Source organism: Nicotiana sylvestris, chromosome 1 (genome assembly GCF_000393655.2).
Source record: "Nicotiana sylvestris chromosome 1, ASM39365v2, whole genome shotgun sequence".
Taxonomy (NCBI): Eukaryota; Viridiplantae; Streptophyta; class Magnoliopsida; order Solanales; family Solanaceae; genus Nicotiana; species Nicotiana sylvestris.
In genome coordinates this window covers 43,720,837-43,740,782 of record NC_091057.1, presented here as the reverse complement: position 1 = coordinate 43,740,782, position 19,946 = coordinate 43,720,837, and the positions used below count along the sequence as shown (strand labels likewise).

Here is a 19,946-nt window from a genome sequence, read left to right as displayed (position 1 = left end):
TGATTAGGAACCCTCTTGTAAAATCCGTAAACTCTCTGAGTTTATGTTGTGACTATGTTTAGTTATAAGTTAAAGTCTTTGTAACTAGAGAGTGACAAAGTGGCTTGTGATAAGAGTATCACAAGTTAGTTAAAGTGTTTGTAACTAGAGAATGACAAAGTGGCTTATGGTGAGAGTACCACAAGTTAGATGAGTTGAATTCTTTGTAATGGAGTCATTACAAAGTGGCTTGTAATAGGTGTTTACAAGTTAGTGAAGTTGAAAGCCTACAGGTGTAGGTCGTGGTTTTTGTCCCCTTGAGTTGGGATTTTGCCACGTAAAAATCTTGTGTCTCATTTACTTACAGCTTTATTAGCATTCTCAGCATAACCTCATAGAGGACCAGGTATTCTACTGATTGGTGGGCTCATACAAACTAACACGCCTATTTCTTTCTTTCTTATTGTCTTTTGCTGGATAAGGGGCAAGGCACTTTTGCCTCGGCCCGAGAAGGTTCGCCTCTCCTCTTTGAAGTGTCGCCTCGTCCTCTAGATCGAACCTTTGTCTGTATCAGGCAGAGGTTATTGTTAGTTGAAATTTGATGTTCAAACATATACTGGAGACATGTAAGTAACGGATAAGCCATGAGACATAGTGGGGGTGTACAGTTAAATCATGCTTGTAGGGAAAGTGATCTATGGTCCGCACAATATCACTTGCGGCCGCAGATGTGAACTCACGGACCGCACATTTTTTTTGTACGGCCGTAGAAGAGAAGTGCGGTCCGCACAATTGGACTTGTGGCCACACCTCTGAATTCCAAAAATGCTAAATCTCTGATGACAGAGAATTGACTAATCTGCCACTGCAAGAGGATTTCTGCAGTCCGCAAACTTAGACTTGTGGCTGCACATTGGAGTCTCAAAGTGAGTACTCTCTAAGGACAGAAAATGTGTTGTTCTGTGGACGCAAAGGGAATTTTGCGGTCCGTACATTTTAACTTGCGGCTGTAGTTTCTTCACTAAGTTTCCCAAATTCAACATTTACGGACTGCACAAATTCAAGTGCAGCCAGAGATTTCAAAAGTTAAGTACATACCAAATTTTTCTACTTAGGTTTTTAAGTTTCTCGCATAATTAGACATGTCAACATTCTAAAACCATGAAATTGTACTGACCCAACCCCATTAGAGCATGTATCAAGTTTACCTATTTAAGATTTGTCCCACATAGACACACAATTGAACTCTAATAACATATGGCCTAAGAACAAAAAGTCTAAAAATTATACTAACCTGAAATTGAAGCATATGAGATAAAATGAGTATAATGAGTGAATGATCAAGGTGGTGGTGTGTGAAGACAGTCAGAAATCTCCAAGAAAATCAACATAGCACAGTGTTACGTTCAGAGAGGGGAAAAGGCATAAAATGGGTCATGTTCCTCTATTTATACCAACTGTTTGATAAGGGGAAGAAGGACGAGTGCGGCCTCACATTTTCATGTGCGGTCCTCACTCTTTCACCTGTGGGCCTCATCTCAGAACTTCATCTGCGGTCCGCACATTTTCAGGTGCAGCCGCAGATTTCACGTGCGGTCACAGATCGACCTCTTCACTAACAAGCGTAAACTTCAGAGAGTTGGTATTTTTGACATCTCAATTGTGCGGTCCGCAAGAGGAATGTGCAGCCTCAATGCTCTTCTGCTATAGCACATAGAAATGTGCGGTGCGCACAAATTTTGAATACTTAACCATATTTTGTCCACAATTCCTGTAAGTCACACTCATCCCTGTAGCACACTTCAAATAAAGTTAGAATAAAAATAGCACCTAACTACAAAAGAAAAGGTAAAGAAACTTGGGTTGTCTTCCAAGAAGCACCTGATTTTACGTCGCGGCACGATGTAGAATACCCTCAAGTGAAATGAATGGTCGCGACGACGTGGCTATCTCCAATTTTTCCCAAGTAGTGCTTCACCCGGTGACCATTGACTTGGAATACTTTATTTGTTTTGTTCTTCAAGTCTAATGCACCAAAAGGTGTCACACCCACAATTTCAAAAGGACCATTCCATTTGGATTTTAGCTTCCCGGGAAACATCCTCAACCTTGAGTTAAGCAACAATACAAGATCACCCACCTTGAACTCTTTGTTCCAAATGTATTTGTCGTGAAGATATTTCATCTTTTCTTTGTACAAGGACGAACTTGCATAAGCATGGTATAGGAAATCATCCAATTCATTCAATTGTGCAACTCTCAAGTTAGTAGCTACATCCCAATCAAGATTCAACTTCTTTAAAGCCCGCATGGCCTTGTGCTCTAGTTTCACCGGAAGATGACAAGCTTTTCTGAACACCTACCGGTATGGTGACATTTCGATAGGCGCTTTGTAATCCATCCGAAAGCCCATAATACATCATCAAGATTCTTGGACCAATCCGTCCAATTAGCATTCACCGTTTTGGACAAAATACTCTTTATCTTCCGGCTGGAGACACCGTATTTGTTTGTGAGTAACACCATACTTGCTAAGTAAAGTGTCAAAAACCTTGTTGCAAAAATGTGACCCCCATCATTTATAATTGCACGTGGAGTACCAAACCTTGTGAAAATATTCTTCTTCAAGAAAGCCACCATACTTCTCGCCTCATTGTTGGGTAAAAAAATGGTCTCAACCCATTTGGACACATAATCCACAGCGACCAAGATGTAGGTGTTTCCACAAGAACTCACAAAAGGGCCTATGAAGTCAATACCCCACACATATAAAATATCAATCTCCAAAATAGTCGTGAGAGGCATTTCATTTTTCTTTGAGATTCCACTGGCCCGTTGACATTCATCACATTTTTTCACTAACTCACTTGCATCCTTGTAAAGAGTGAGCCAATAGAAGCCACAACTAAGCACTTTGGTTGGAGTTCTCGCTCCACCATGATTACCACCATATGGAAAAGAATGACAAGCCCTAAGAATTTCACCTTGCTCTTCTTCTGGTACACATCTTCTAATCACCCCATCCGTACAAATCCAGAAGAGGTATGGTTCATCCCAATAATAATCTTGACAATTCCGTTTGAGCTTCCTCCTTTGGCTTGAAGAGAACTCATCCGGGATGATTCCACATACAAGAAAATTTGCTAAGTCCGCAAACCATGGCACCTCTTTCATTGAAATAGCCAAGAGTTGCTCATCGAGGAAGGAGTCATTGATTTCAAGGCCATCATGCGGCCTCCCCTCCTCCTCCAAACGAGACAAGTGGTCCGCCACTTGGTTTTCACTACCTTTTCTATCTTGGATGTCAATATCAAACTCTTGCAACAAGAGCACCCATCTCATCAACCGAGCTCATGATCTATATGGACAATGACTTTTTCACCCCTCAAGTAGGGGCGGAACTTCTCAATTACAAATACAATGGAAAGGAGATATTTCTCTGTAACGGTATAGTTGACTTGATCACTATTCATGGTCTTACTAGCATAGTAGACCGAATGAACATTTTTGTTGATGCACTGCCCCAAAACAGCCCCAACCACAACGTCACTTGCATCACACATGAGTTCAAAAGGCACACTCCAATTTGGAGCGGTGATGATGGGATTAGTTGTCAACTTGAGCTTCCACAATTCAAAAGCTCTCATGCAATCATCATTGAAGTTGAACTTAGCATCCTTTTAAAGAAGCTTGCACAACGGGTTCTCCACACTGGAGAAATATTTGATGAAGCGCCGGTAAAAACCTGCGTGGCCTAATAAACTCCGCACACCCTTCACCGAATTTGGAGGTGGAAGCTTAGAAATCACCTCAATCTTTGTCTTGTCAACTTCAATCCCATTCCTTGAGATTTTGTGGCCAAGGAAAATGCCTTCCTTGATCATGAAATGACATTTCTCCCAATTGAGCACCAAATTGGTTTCTTCACATGTAGCCAATGCTTTGTTCAAATTTGCAAGACAATCATCAAAATAATCTCCAATCACTGATAAGTCATCCATAAAAATTTCAAGGTAGTCATCCACCATGTCCGTGAAAATAGCCATCATAAAAAGTCGTCGGTGCATTGCACAAACCAAATGGCATCTGCTTGAACGCGAAAGTACCATAGGGACATGTAAAGGTTGTTTTCTCTTGATCTTACGGAGGAATGAGAATTTGGTTATAGCCCGAGTACCCATCAAGAAAGCAATATAAAGCACGACCGTCAATCTATCGGCATTTGGTCTAAGAAAGGAAGTGGAAAGTGATCCTTCCTTGTGACTTTGTTGAGCTTGTGATAGTCTATACACACCCTCCAACCGGTTCACCATTCTTGTAGGAATCAACTCATTCTTGTCATTGGTAACCACCATCATGCCCCCCCTTCTTTGGGACACATTGAACCGGAAAGGTCCATGAACTATTGAAGATGGGGCAGACAACCCCGGCATCCAACCACTTGATAATCTTCTTTTTGACAACTTCTTGCATAGCCTCATTGAGTCTCTTTTGATGTTTAATAGATGGTTCGGTGACATCCTCCAATTTGATCTTATGCATGCAAAAGGTGGGCCTTGTCCCCCGAATATCCGCCAAGGTCCACCCAATAGCCTTCTTCCTTTTTTGTAGCACCACCAAGGTGGAATCTACCTACACGTTAGTCAAATTAGAGGAAATAATAACCGCTAAAGTAGAATAAGGACCAATAAATTCATACCGAAGATGTGGAGGCAATGGCTTCAACTCTAAAGTAGAGGCTCTTTAATAGAAGGCTTTGTAGGAGGATTTGTCTTATTTTCAAGCTCCAAGGATAATTTTCGGGTGCATAATTGTATGAACCCATTCCTTGCAAATAGTTCACACATTTCATCAATCCATCCATCTCGCCATCACTAAATTAGAGCAAGACAGCCTCCAACATATCACCAACGTTGATTGTAGCACTTGTTTCATCAACAATAACATCGGTCACCAAGTCCAGAAAAGAACACACCTCATTTCTATTTGGTTGTTGCATGGACTTACACACATGGAATACTAATTTTTCATCACCAAACTGTAAGTAAGTTATCTGGCTTCAACATCACAAAGAGCCTTCCCCGTAGCAAGGAAAGGTCGCCCAAGAATAATCGGCACTTCCTAATCAATCTCACAATCTAGAATGACAAAATCTGTTGGAAGAATGAATTTATCAACACGAACCAAAACATCTTCAACCACTCCCAAAGGCCTCTTCATAGTACGATCGGCCATTTGCAATTTCATATAGGCGGGTCTTGGTTGCCCAATTTCCAAAGTCTAGAAAACCGAATAGGGCATCAAATTGATACTTGCCCTAAGATCACAAAGAGCTTTAGAAAACTCGATACTTCCAGTTGTACAATGAGTCGTGAAAGCTCCGGGATCCTCTAACTTAGGAGCCATTGAGTGCATAATTGCACTCACTTGATGAGTGACTTTGATGGTTTCAAAATTTATTGACTGCTTCTTTGTTACAAGGTCCTTAATAAACTTTGCATAACCGGGCATTTGTTCCAAAGCTTCAACTAATGGCACATTGATTGAGAGACTCTTTATCATTTGAATAAATTTTTTGAATTGATTCTCACCATTTTTCTTGTCAAGTCTTTGAGGGTATGGAGGTGGAGGCTTAGGCAATGGTGCTTTAGCCTTTTGCATTACCGGCTCCAGTATATCAATAATGTGTTCCCTAGACGGGTTCACTTCCTCTTGAGTCTCTTACACACTATCATCAATGTCAATCCGAACTTCATCATTAGGTTACACCACATTGTTCAGGATCTTCTCTTCTTGCATCACTTGATCATCATCAGCAAGTTACCTTTGACTTGAGATAGGTGCATTCCCCCCTCTTCCAGTTCTTGTGGTAACGGCCATGGCATGTCCCGTGTTGTTTCCACCCTTTGGGTTTACTACCGTGTCACTTGGTAGTATCCCCTTAGGATGAAAATTTAGAGCTTGAGAAATTTGCCCCATTTTGGATTTCTAGGTTTCGGATTGATGTGTTGTGTGAGGCAAGTTGGGCATCCGAATCGACATTTTTTTCCATCATTTACTTGAACATATTTCCAAGACTCCCCATCTCATTCTTTGAAGAACTTGAATCATGGGAAGGATAATGAGGCAGGTTGCTCAGTTGTTGGTACATTGGGGGCTTTGAAAACCCGACCCCCTATTGCCTTGATTGTTGTTCCATCTGCCTTGATTGTTAACCCCTTCCCCCCAATTTTCTTGGTTATTTCCACTCCAATTTCATTGATTATTGTTGTTATGCCAATTCCCTTTATTGTTGCCTCCACTCCAATTTCCTTGATTGTTAGAATTCTAATTGCCTTGATTATTTTGAGGTCGTCATTGTTGTTGGCTTGGGCCTTGGAAATTGTTTCTTTGCCCTTGAACATTGTTCACATATTGCACTTCTTCTTCTCGTTCAATATAGGAATCATCTTTCTCAAAACCACTATCTTCTTGCACATAGTTCTCCACTCGATTTTGCACTTGTAGACCCTTGGTCCTTCTATTGTTCACCATCATGTTCACTCCTTCCATAACATTGACTTGCTTAGGAGCTTGCACTTGATTAAGTTGGACCTTTCCTAGTTGAGCCATGGTGGTTGTAAATTTGGCTATGGCTTGCCCATGATCTTGCAATTCTTTGTGAAAGTGGATCATATTCGGGTCACCTTGTGGAACATTGGCCCGAGATTACCAAGCGATGACGTTTCCGCCATCTCATCCAAAATCTCACACGCCTCTGCATAAGGTGTAGTCATAAAGTTCCCACCGTCAAATTGATTCACTACACATTGGTTGGTTGTGTTAATCCCATGATAAAAGGTTTGTTGAATCATGTTTTTCGTCATATCATTGTTGGGACATTCCTTAACCATTGTTCAATAGTGCTCCCATATCTCATGTAGTGGTTCATTCAGCTCTTGCTTAAATGCCAAAATCTCATCTCGGAGTGTAGCCATGTGTCTGGGAGAGAAGAACTTAGCAATGAACGTTTCCGTCAATTCATCCCAATTGTGAATTGAATGGTTCAACAATCGTTCCAACCAATCTAATGCTTTTCTCCGTAGAGAGAAGGGAAAAATCCTTAGCCTCAATGCATCCTCGAAGACATTCATTTGTTTTCTCCCCCAACAAGTATCCACAAACCCTTTCAAATATTTATACGCATTTTGAGTTGGAGCACCGGTGAAGAAACCCCGTTGCTCAAGCAAAGTGAGCATCACATTGGTGATTTGGAAGTTTCCTGGCCTAATATGGGGATGGACTATTGCACTAGCATAACCTTCATTGGGCAATATCTGGTGTGGAGCCGCTAGTGGTGGAGGTGGGGATGGAACGGGCACATTTTCATGAGGCGCTCGGACTCTTTGATTGGCTTGAGGTTCAAGAGGTACCTCTTCGACTTGCTCGTCCTTGCTATCCACATCCCCCAAAGGCACATTTCCAAGATCATTGTTTGCCACCATAATTATACCTAAAATTTCTCACACTAGTTAGTAACACAGAAGAAAATAGAGATATTCCAAAACAAACCCAAATATATAGCTAACATTGTTTTAACTCTCCGGCAATGGCGCCAAAAATTGATGACATCCACAACACACCTCGATAAGAGATATGATACAATCGTATGCAATATAATTTACCCAACTATGAGTCGGGGTCGAATCCACAGGGAGTTAGAAGGGGTTTTAGAAGTATACACTTAAAGAAAGAGAATGGATTAACTAAATTTGCACTTCCACAAAATGTTTTGATTTCTACATCTACTATTACTCTAACAATCGTAAGCTAAGGAAAAGAAACTAGAAATGAATGATTATTTTTTATGTTTTTATAAATAGTTAAAAAGCCTAGGGATGTGACCATAACCTAGGTGTTCGATTAATGGGTTAAAGATGTTAATACTCATTTTGTTGATTGGGGTGTATTATAGCTCTCAAATCTACGTTACCCCCTCAATATCTCTCGGTCAAAGAGTGATTTTGCGCAATTTGGCTTTCTCAAGTCCAAATGGATATCAAACAAAATAGTTGATATGAGCTCAAGTCGGGTTCTTATTATCTCTAGTTTGGACCTTTTAATTAAGGCTAATCAAATTCTCAATTAACCCAATTCCTTGTTGGCTAAGTTATCCTAGACTAGGTCCCTCTTTCTCAAGTAAAGACTAAGCCAAAAAGGCATAAATCAGTGTTTGCAACCATTAATTTTGAAATTGAAGCATGAACTAATCTAAATAATCAACACCCAATCATAAACAAGAATTAAATTAAATACCCATAAGGTTTACACACTAGGGTTGGGTCACAACCCTAGTAAGAATCTAGCTAGTCATAGTGGGAATTGAATAAAATAAAGAATAAAATATAATTAAACTCATAATCAAAGATTAAAATGATAAAATATAATGTTTAAACACTAAAATGGTCACAAACTTCCTAAAATAGCAAAATGTAACGGCTACAACAGCTCAAACTCCGAAAACTTGACCTAACATGTGAAACCCGTCTATTTATTCGCTGACAAAAATGTCCCTCAAGAGGTTCTGCGGCTGCACAATTCCATGTGCGGTCTACAGATTTCTTCAGTTGGTAGGCACTAGGATTCTACAGCCGCACATTTCTGGATTGTGGCTGCAAAGTATCTTCTACGGCCGCACAATTCTTGTGGGTCCACACTTCAGCAAGGCGTCAGAACTTGGTCTTTTGCACACTCTCTGAACTTGGAATCATTTGTCAGTAAAAATCCTGTTTTGTGACTGCACAATTCATGTGTGGTCCGCACATTGGCCAAAGTTCTGTTGGGTGTTTTTACTTAGTTTGCGGCCACAGAAGGAATTCTGTGGTTCGCACTTTCTTTGCGGTCGCAGAAATCCTTCTGTGGACCGCACTTCTTTGATTCTACGCCTTTTATTGCTTTGTGATTCAGAACACTCCTTTTTGAGTTGGATTTCATCTTGGGAGACCAAACTTCCATCATTCCTGCAATTTGCATATTTTTGTTAGTTTCAGGAACATAATTCAATACTATCGAACTAAAATTAAAGCAAAAAGGTGTTAATAAGTAGTTCAAACCCCCACTTATCAAACATTTAAAGAGGGAGAACAATCTATTGATTCGTACATGGAAAAGATATGTGAATTTACCGATTGCCTTCATTCTAGCGGTCGTGGTGTGGATGACCTTGAATTGGTACGTTGTGCTTTGAATGGCCTTCCTGTCTCTTATGAATCATTTATTATTATGTCGTCTAATATGCGCCATCCTCCGACTTTTGCAAAGTTGTGGTCTATGCTCATTACCCACGAGGTGCGCATTCTGCCTACAAGTGATGTGGCCTCTGCTCCTCTGCCTACCGCTTTGTTAGTTGTTCATCTTCTGATGTTACTTCATCTTCTCTTGTTGTTCCATCTTCTGACCATGGTAACTTTGGTCGTTATCGAAACTACCATTGCGGGAAATATTGTCATGGTGGTGCTCTGGTCGACGAGGTCATGGTTTTTCTTCTCAACAGTCTTATGGAAGTCATTATCAGCATAATGTTCGGCAGCAGTCCACAGTTCCTCATGGATATGATAAGGGTGTTCTTGGTGCTTCCCCTATTCAAATGCCTCCATTTGCCATGCGGAACCCGACTACTCCTAAGGTTACTTGTTAGATTTATGGTATGACTGGACAAACAGCTATCTCTTTCCTGCATCATCATAGTTATTCATTTTCTCCCACCACAGCTCAATCACACTTGGCAGCCTTGTCTCTCCATTCTCTGACTGACAGAAATTGGTACTTGGATTCAGGAGCGACCTCACACATGTCTTTTGACCAATGTAATATTTCTTCTCCTACTCCAACTTTTAATAATTCTACACTTGTTGGCAATGGTGAATCAGTTCCTATTCATTCTATTGCTTCTTTCTCTTTGTCCACTTCGTCTCATACTTTTCCTTGCCCTCTGTCTTATGTGTTCCACTTCTTCGTAAAAAGTTACTTTCTGTTCGTCAATTTATGAAAGATAATATTTGCTCAATTGAATTTTTTCCTTGGGGTTTTGTTGTAAAGGATTTGTAGAGGGGGAAAATCCTCCACATATACCACAATGATGGGCCTCTCTATCCATTTATCAACATGTTTCTTGCTCGTCCTCCTCTTCATCAGAAGCCCTCGCTTTCTCCTTGGTTCATGCATCAGTTTGACATGCTCGTCTTGGTCATCCAGGATCTACAGTCCTTGCATCACTTAGGTATAGGAATTTTATTTCTTTTAATAATACAGTCTTTGGGTAATTCTTTTGTAATTCTTGTTTGACTTCTAAGCATTTTACTTTACCATTTTCTATTAGTACTTCTTCTTCAACTCATGTGTTAGAGTTGTTTCACTTTGATGTATAGATGTCACCATTTTCCTCTGTTACTGGATTTGGATATTATGTTATTTTTATTTATGACTTTTCCAAGTATTTGTGACTTTATCCATTGAGTAATAAAAGCAAAGTTTTTCATTGCTTTTGTGCATTTAAAGCTCTTGTGGAAAAGCAATTTTTTGCTTCTATCAAATGTTTTCGTTCTGATGGTGGGGTTGAATTCACTAGTGCACAATTCTTGACATTTCTTTCTAGTAATGATATTATTTTTCAGCTCTCATGTCCTCACACACCACAACAAAATAGTGTAGCTGAGCGCAAGTATCGTCGTCTTGCTGATATGGCTCGTACTCTCCTTTATCATGCCAAAGCTTCGCTAAATCTTTGGGTTGAGGCTTTTCAAATAGCCACATACCTGATAAATTGGCTACTGACACCCTTACTTAATTATTCTTCTCCCTTTCGTCTTCTTTTTTGGATTGATCCTGACTACTCTATTTTACGTCTATTTGCCTACCTCTGTTACTCCAATTTGCGCCCTTATCGAATTCACAAACTAGATAATCCCTAATCTCCATGTATCTTTATTGGATATAGTTTCAATCACAAAGGATATAGTTGTCTCCGTCTTAATATTCAACGTGTTTATACAAGTCGATCTGTTCTCTTTGTCGAACATTGCTTTCCATATGCCACTCTACATCTTCTTCCTTATTTCCTTAATTTTTCTTCCTTTACTTGTCATACCTCATTGACTCAACCCTCCCGTGTTGTATCACCTACTGCAGCACACTCTAGTGCTCCCTCTTATGATGTTTTTGCTCCTCCTTCTACGTCTCAGGTTTTGCTTGACCATTCTTCTATTGCTCCTCAGAGTTCTTCCCTATTTCCTTCATCTAGTTCCACACCATCTATACATATATCTCCTGATCATTCTATATCAATTCCCTCCGCGCCTCCCACTTCACCATTGCTATCTTCTTCTCATCATATGGTTACCAGGTCAAAACTTGGTGTTGTCAAACCCAATCAAAAGTATGCTTTACTTGCTCAGTCTCTATTTGAATTACCGGTTGAGCCATCTTGTTATAGTTCTATAGCTAAGGATTCTCGTTGGCGTAATGCTATGACTGATGAGTTTGATGCTCTTCTAGCTAATCATACATGGTCTCTTGCTCATCGCCTTCAAAATATCAATGTGGTTGGTTGTAAATGGGTATATCAGGTTAAGAAAAAATTTGTGGATCTCTTGCTCGTTGTAAGGCACGTTTAGTGGCTAAAGGATATATACAATCTTATGGTGTGGACTATAGTGAGACATTCAGTCCGGTGGTTCGTCCTGCTGTTGTTAGATTGGTTCTTTCTATTGCCTTATCTCGTGGATGGTATATTCGTCAGTTTGATGTTAAAAATGCATTTCTTAATGGTTTACTAGCTGAGACTATTTATATGGAGAAACCACAGGGCTTTCGGGATTCTCACTATCCCCATCATGTTTGTAAGCTTCAAAGGCAGGCTCCTCGGGCTTGGTTTTCTCGTTTTGGCCACTTTCTTATCTCTCGTGAATTTTCTAACAGTTGAGCCGATAGCTCCTTATTTGTTTATAAATTTGGAAAACGATATTTATATCTTCTCCTTTATGTGGATGATATTATCCTTACAGGGTCAGATTCTTCGTTGTTATCATGGTTTTCTGACATGCTACATGTTGAATTTTCTATTAATGATCTTGGAGATCTTTATTTTTTTCTTGGAGCTCGTATTTATCGAACTTTTGTAGGTTTTCATCTTTGTCAAGCTAAGTATGCTAGGGATATTCTTGATCGAGCTGGTCTTATTGGTTGCAAGCCAGTTGCTACTCTAGTATCTTCTTCTACTTCTTTGGACTCTTCAGTTTCCTCTCCAGTTGAAAGCTCCCTTTATCGCAGTTTGGTTGGTGCTTTGCATTATCTAACATTTACGCGACTAGATATTTCTTATGTTGTTAATAGTGTCAGTCAATATCTGCAATCCCCTCAGCCTCATCATTTTTCAGCGGTCAAACGCATTTTAAGGTATGTTGCTGGTACATTGCATCACGGTCTTTTGTTACATCCTTCAAATTCTATCTCATTAGCTGCTTACATTAATGTTGATTGGGCTGGTTGTCCTGATATATACTCGATGCTCTACCTCTGGTTCTCTTTTATTTTTTGGTAATAATCTAATCTCTTAGTCTTCTAAGAAGCAACACACCGTGTTTCGCTCTAGCACAAAGGCCGAATATCGCGCCATGGCATACACTGTTGCTGATACTCTTTGGGTTCAGCAGTTATTGTGTGATCTTCATATTTATCTTCCGGACCCTCCTCTTGTTTGTTGTGACAATATTAGTGCATTATACTTGACTGTGAATCCTATCTACCATTCACGGGCAAAGCATTTAGCTATTGATTTCCATTTTGTTCGTGAACAGGTTGCTTCTGGCTATTTTGGTGCGGTATTTACCAACCGATCAACAAGTTGCTGATATTCTTACTAAAGGTCTTGTTTCCCATAAGTTTAAACGTCTTAGAGACAATCTCCACATGCATCCATGTGTCGATTGAGGGGGAGTGTTAGAATATGATTAGTATTATACTCTTACGCTAATACTTATTTATACTGCATAAGAGAGTTGTCCAAATATGCTTCTATTCTTGTACAAAGGACAACTTATAAATACAAAACTCTTACCATGTTTAGGGTAAGCACGATATTTTGTACCAATTCTATCAAGAAGTGACTGGAGGGAGGAGTATCTTCCCTTTGATGATTTCTTGAGCCTTAGAGGATGATGCGTTTATGATATCAGTTGCTAAAAGGAATTTCTTTTGGCAGAATCTCTTTTATTATTTTTTTCTTAATATGATAAAATGGATCTCCAAATTGTTTATTTCAAAAGTACCTTCCACCTTCAGTCTAGAAATTGTGCTTCCAATTACCAAGAGAGCAAAGTGAGAAGCTCATAAAAAAAAGTGTTACTTGGTTTATAAGCTAATTATGCGTGAGCTATAATGCAACAAACATTTATATATGAGTAAAAATGGAGAGATTGTTATAAAATGCCTAGTAATTTATGAATCATTACGTATATAGGCGGATCTAGCCTTTTGTTTAACCAAAAATCTGAGTCCTTGGTCATAGCTAAAAGAGAAATTCGGATTACTGATAATCAGGAGACAAAAAATAAAATACTTTTGAGAACAATGGTAGAAGGTAAATAGATAAGTATTTCAATGAATTCTCAATAGTATTCCGTGTCCTTACAAATGATGATACTTTTTCCTTTTATAGATCATTCTAGGTAAAGGAATAAAGCCTCAGCTTTAATGATATAATCATGAGCAATAAATGACATTAAATAAGCCGTTATACAATCATTCCTATTAAATACCAACTTTATAACGTATCAGACATTTAATAATGAATTTGGACTCCTTTCTGTCATCTGATCCTTGCTTTCAATGCCTTCTAATCCGTTGGCTGTAAATAATTTAAATTGATACGAGACTCATATCTATACGTCGTCTCGTGCTTATTTAAATTCTTCTTCCCGTGGCTGTTTTCACCGTGCCTCTTAGTCAATTGCTGTTCTTTGACCATTCAACTAATCCACGTATCATGCCACATCATTTTTAATATAAATTCAGTTTTTTTCCAATACAGATAGTCCCCCCACTTTCCATTTTTTTATCAATTAAATAATTGGGAAGTGGATCTTCATGTAAAAAGAACTTTTGCCACAATTAATGCTTATGACAGTACTAACGTCTCAACAGTCTTTTCCATTTATTGTTCTGTCCATGTGTCATTTTATAATTGATTCCGCTATTCATACCCTTCTTCGAGACTTCTTTGTTCTCACTATTTACGAAGTGATAGCTGCCTTTATTATAGGCTTTTCATCATTATACTTAAAAAGTTGACAGTTCCCAACACATAACTTTGTCTTCCTTTGTCTTCTTCACAAATCTTCAGCACATACTTTCTTCTTAACAATGTCTTCTTCAAACCCTAACCGTAAAAAAGTTCCAATTCTAGATCAGTTCCCCAACGCCCCTGTTAGACACAGAAGAGGTGGAGGAAGTAGGCCTCGAACAGGGTTAGAATCTACGCGAGGCGGTTCCTCTGGTTCTTCTTCAAGGAGTTTTATCCCAAAAACCCCTTCTTCTAAAAGTAGGGAAATTCTTGATACTTCTCAAGAACCCTCAGTTGATGATATAGTTCCCGGCGATTTGTCTTTTGAAAGTGACAAAACGTCTCTTCAAAAACAAATTAAAAATTTAGAAAGAGCCGATACTTACCCAACATTAGTAACCGAGCTTACAATCCCCACCATAAGAAGAGATTGTAACTGGAAGGATAGTCTCCGAATGTCAATTCCTTCCCCAAATCAAAGAATTTCCTCTTTTAGAAATGGGTATTCTTCTGTTTACACTTACCCCTTCACTTTAGGTTTTAATCCTCCGATTGACCCAGTTATTCTCGATTTTTGTCGTTTCTTTACCATTTGTTTGGCCCAAATTGGTCCATTGGTGTGGAGAACAGTGGCTTGTTTGAGATATTTATCATCCAAGGCCAATGTCAATTTCACCTTTTCTCATCTCATTCATCTATACCATCCCAACTTAATACGCCATGGGGTTTTCACCTTAACTGTAAGGAGCAAAAAAGTTTTGGTAAACCCTGAGGATGACAGAGATCGTGGATGGTATATCCGTTACGTTGCTATCCGTACAGTGGATTTTATTGGAGAAACAAATATTCCCTTTCCTGAGAAGTGGAATTTTGAACATAAGTTTCCTCTTGTTTACCGTACCTACTTTTGAGAATTTCAAAAGAATGTTGTTTTTAACCTCGTCCCTTCTTGGTTTTTTGTAGCAACCATGGGAGATGTGGAACCTCTTCCCAACTTTCGTGGTTGGGTAGACTCACTTTTGAAGATTGCTACTAGGGAGCAGAGAACTTGGAAATCAATTTTTTCTTTACATGGCTGGAAAGTCAAAACACATGGTATCCCCCCATTTTTAAAAAAAAAAATTATTTTACATGTTAAGTACTTTTTCCTCAACTTTAATCATGTATATCCATTCTTTAATCAGGATTTGGCATTAGAGGAATGACAGCTGAAGTAGCTATGGCCATTCGCATGTCTGCGAATGCTGCTCTGGATTTAGATAAGGCTCGAGCCTTGCTGCCTAAAAGAAAAGCTACAAAGGAAAGTTCTGAAGAAGAAGAGGAGGGTACCTCCCTAATTACCAGGCCAAGGGCCAGGAGACGAATAATCATTGATAATGAAATTGAAAACACTCCGCTCGTACCTCCACCACCGAGCCTGTTTTGATTCAATCTGATGAGGATGCCGAACCAAGAGATAATAATGAGTCAATTCAGCACCTTTTTGATAGTGGTTTCGGGAGTGGCGAGCTTGGACCTGTTTTTTATGAAGCTCCTCTTTCCTCATTTGTTCCTATTTCCTCCATTCCTCTGCCTGCCGTAAGTGTTTCTTTACCAGCTTTAACAACTTCCGTTTGTTTGCCAATTTCTACTGCTCCTATATCTGTTCCCTTGGCTGCTTCAACCGCACCTGCTTCTGCTCCGGTGTTGGTTTCTACATCTTTTCCCTCCATTCCTTCCGCTGCTCCTCTTCCCTCTTCCCTCTGTTCATCATACAGAGACAGGTTCTAGCAGCAGAAATATGACAATGAGAAGTGTTACTTTGGAGGTTCCTGCCAATCATAGCCTCCTGAGGAAGACCGGCAGAGCCGATGTTTGGCTCGAACCTCTCATTGGAGATATCGAGAAGAAGAAGATGGAGAGTCGTAGCTGCTTAACTTTGATGAACGACGTAGTTCATTCTACTTTGAAGGTATTTCTACCAACAAGTTTTTTTTCTCTTTTTTTTTAAATTATCTTCAATTTCTCATTTCCATGACTTACCTATGTAGGCTAACCTTATTAGCACGGAATTAATGAGAAGAATTTCCTTACTGGAAAGAAAAGCTCGTGAGTCTGAAAAGTCTGTCCACGAGGCTGAGGAAATAGCTAGGGGAGCCCAACTTGAAGCAACCAACTGGAAGGAACAGTTCGAAAATGCTCAAGGGACTATAGAAGAGTTGCAAGAAGATAAAAACCTCCTAGAGCAGCAAAACCGTGGTTTAACTTCTGAACTGGCAACAGTCAAAGCCTCTTCAAGCCAATTGAAAAGAGACAAAGAGCTTTTGGAATGCTCTTTGTCAGAACAATTATCCAGAGCTAGTGAAGAAGTTAGAGAGCTGAAGGCACTTTTGGCTAAAAAGGAAGAATATGCAGGAGAGTTAGTGCAAAGCTTGACTCAAGCTCAGGCTGACTTACAGACTTCTTCTGACGAGATTCAAGCCTTGAAGAGTTCTCATGCTTCTCTTGAAGCTTCCCTTGATTCCCATTTAGCTGAAAATCAAATTTTAAAAAACGATCTTGCTATGTGGGAAAAGGAATATGGACTTCTAGAGGAAAATTTTAACATAGAAGTGAGTTGGGCTTTTCTGAATTCTCGTCGTGATGCTTTGACGGAAGCTGCTCAAGAGGGTTTTGACTTGCAGTCTGAACTGGCTAAAGTCATAGATACCATCGAGAAAAGCCAACAGTCTACTGATACTCCTTCTCCTGTCCTTGAAGTTCCTGAAAATGTTGCTCTTCCAGCTTCAGAGGGTGAAACTTCTACAACCCAGTCTGTGGAAGTTGAAGCTTCTGTGACAACCCCCTCAATTGAATGATGGTTTTATCCCTTAGTTTTTTTTAAAGGATTTTTTGGTGAAAGTCCCCAGTTATCATAATGGGGCACTTGTATAAACTTTTATTGACTAAGTTTCTACTTAGTCTTTTTAATTATATCAAGAAGTTTTATTAGTACTTCAATGTGTTCTACTCTTGCCTTTTCTTTACTTATTTAGGACTTATAGAATAGTTTAGCATTTTTATCCTTTGAAAATGCTTTATGATTCTTCCCATGACTTATTGACATGAGGCTTATAAAAGAGGGCCCTTTTATTTTATCGACACTTAATGAAGAAGACGTCTCAACTTCATAATGGTGTTAAAATACGATGAAAGTAATAGGAAAACACACGTTTTGTATGAAACAACTTTGGCAAGTTTTCATTCATAAACTTTTAACAAGTGTTTGACTGTTACATGTATTACAATACATCTACAACTTTTCTCGTAACTGTTTTTCTTGTAACAGATTTGTAAATAACATAAACTAAACAAGGTTTTTTTTATAACCTGTTTCAGTACATAGTCATGACCCTATCTTTATATGTTAAGAAGGGTTTGAGAGGTGACTTTGTTTATGAGTTTGAGAGATGACTCTGTTGTTCTCATGAATGCTGAAGACTTCGTAACTTCTTCTCAACACTTGCTTCTTTGTGGCCGATTTTTATTCGATACTCGTATCTGTTTCTTTGCACCTATCTGTGTATAATATGTAGTCCCCCAAGTGTTTGAGCGGTGAAGTATGAAGCCTCGAGCACTTGTTTATTTCTTTTACTTTGGCCCTTTTCCTGAAACAGAAAGATATACGGGACTCGACGGTGTGATTATAGATGAAGACTGCCTAACTCGTGTGTATTTCCATCAGATTAATTGTAACCCTGGGCTAGGAATTTAAGCATACTCCATTTTGCCTTGCAGGTTGTGACTCATCATTTGGCACGAGTTAGGATATTTAGCCTAGCATCTAAAATCGTTAGTAAAATATTAATAAACCAAGAGAAGAATTTTTACATGATGATACCTGACCGTAGGTACTTTCTTAAAAGTAATATCTTTTTAAGTGGACAGCATTCCAATGTGAGGGTAAAACTTTACCATCCATTGTTTCCAACTGGTATGCTCCTTTTCCCGCAATGCCACGAACTTTGTATGGTCCTTCCCATGTTGGACTTAGCTTTCCTGAGTTAACAGCTTTTGTAGATTGGAACACCTTTTTAAGCACGAAGTCCCCAATTTTGAAAAATCTGAGGCGTGCTTTCCTGTTGTAATATCGTTCTATTACTTGCTTTTGTGCTGCCATCCTTATCAAAGCAGCTTCTCTTCTTCCTTCAAGTAAATCTAGGCTAACCCGCATCTCTTCATTATTGGATTCCTCCGTTGCCTGATCGTACCGTGTGCTTGGCTCACCTATTTCAACTGGTATTAAGGCTTCCGTACCATAAACCATCGAAAATGGTGTTTCTCCAGTGCCTGTTTTGGTCGTTGTACGATAAGCCCATAGTACTCCGGGTAACACCTCAGGCCAATTACCTTTTGAATCTTGTAACCTCTTTTTCAAGTTATTGATAATAACTTTGTTAGTTGATTCCGCTTGTCCATTCCCCACTGGATGATATGGCGTAGATGTTATTCTTTTGATCTGCCAACTTTGAAGAAATTCTGTAACTTGTGCTCCAATGAATTGTGGTCCATTGTCACATACGATCTCCTTTGGTACTCCAAAGCGGCATATTATATTTCGCCATATGAAGTCTTTAACTTCTTTTTCTCGTACCTGTTTAAATGCCCCTGCTTCTACCCATTTAGTGAAATAATCTGTAAGTACAAGTAGAAATTTTACCTGACCTTTTGCTTGTGGAAGTGGACCTACGATATCCATTCCCCATTTCATAAAGGGCCAAGGGGCTAAAACAGGATGTAGTAACTCAGCTGGTCTGTGCATATTATTGCCGTACCTTTGACATTTATCACATTTGGACACGAAACTGGTTGCCTCTTCTTCCATCTTAGGCCAATAATATCCTGTGCGAATTAACGTTCTTACCAGTGACCGTCCTCCTGCGTGATTCCCACAATGTCCTTCATGTACTTCTCTCATGACATATTCGGTTTGAGAGGGACCGAGACACCTTGCTAGTGGTCCGCCGAACATCTTTCGATAAAGATTACCTTGATATAAACAATATCGTGCAGCTTTTTTGCGAAGCGCGTAAGCCTTTCCTTTGTCATTAGGCACGGTTCCGTGCTGTAAAAAGGCAACAATTTCATTTCTCCAATCCCATGTTAGATGATTAAAATTTACCTCGTTTTTGTCAGGTTCAAGAACGGAATGAAATAGATGTATGACTGAAGCATCTGTATTGTTTGCCACGTCTACTGCGGATGCAAGGTTTGCTAAAGCATCTGCCTCTGTATTCTCATCTCTTGGGACTTGCACTACTTTCCAAGTTTGGAATTGCTTTACTAACTCCCGTACCTTTGCGAGGTATTCTTGCATTCGTGACTCTCTGGCTGTGTAAGTCCCCAGCATCTGATTAACCACGAGTTGAGAATCACTCTTGATTATAATCTGTGTTATGCCGAGTTCTCGTGCCAATTCTAAACCTGCAATTACAGCTTCATATTCTGCTTCATTGTTAGTTATAGAATGACATTTTATAGCCTGTCTAATGGTCTCACCCGCAGGTGGTACGAGGACTATTCCTAAGCCTGCCCCTTTTACATTAGATGAACCGTCAGTGTATAAAACCCAAGTCCCCGGGTTCGCACCATTAAAAACTAATAATTCTTTTTCTGCTTCTAAATGCATCCC

General features: G+C 39.4%; 1 protein-coding gene and 1 long non-coding RNA gene across 2 annotated transcripts; one reads left to right on the top strand and one right to left on the bottom strand.

Annotated features, from left to right (window-relative positions):
* Positions 1-1,894: 1,894 nt before the first annotated feature.
* On the bottom strand, positions 1,895-2,290 carry LOC138869506 (uncharacterized). Its single transcript, XM_070147126.1, has one exon. The coding sequence runs from the start codon at positions 2,288-2,290 to the stop codon at positions 1,895-1,897; it is 396 nt and encodes a 131-aa protein (XP_070003227.1).
* Positions 2,291-15,292: 13,002 nt separating this feature from the next.
* Positions 15,293-15,685, top strand: LOC138879383 (uncharacterized). The gene is made up of 2 exons (XR_011402685.1): positions 15,293-15,391; positions 15,481-15,685. It is a non-coding gene; the product is annotated as an uncharacterized lncRNA (long non-coding RNA).
* The last annotated feature ends 4,261 nt before the right edge of the window (positions 15,686-19,946 follow it).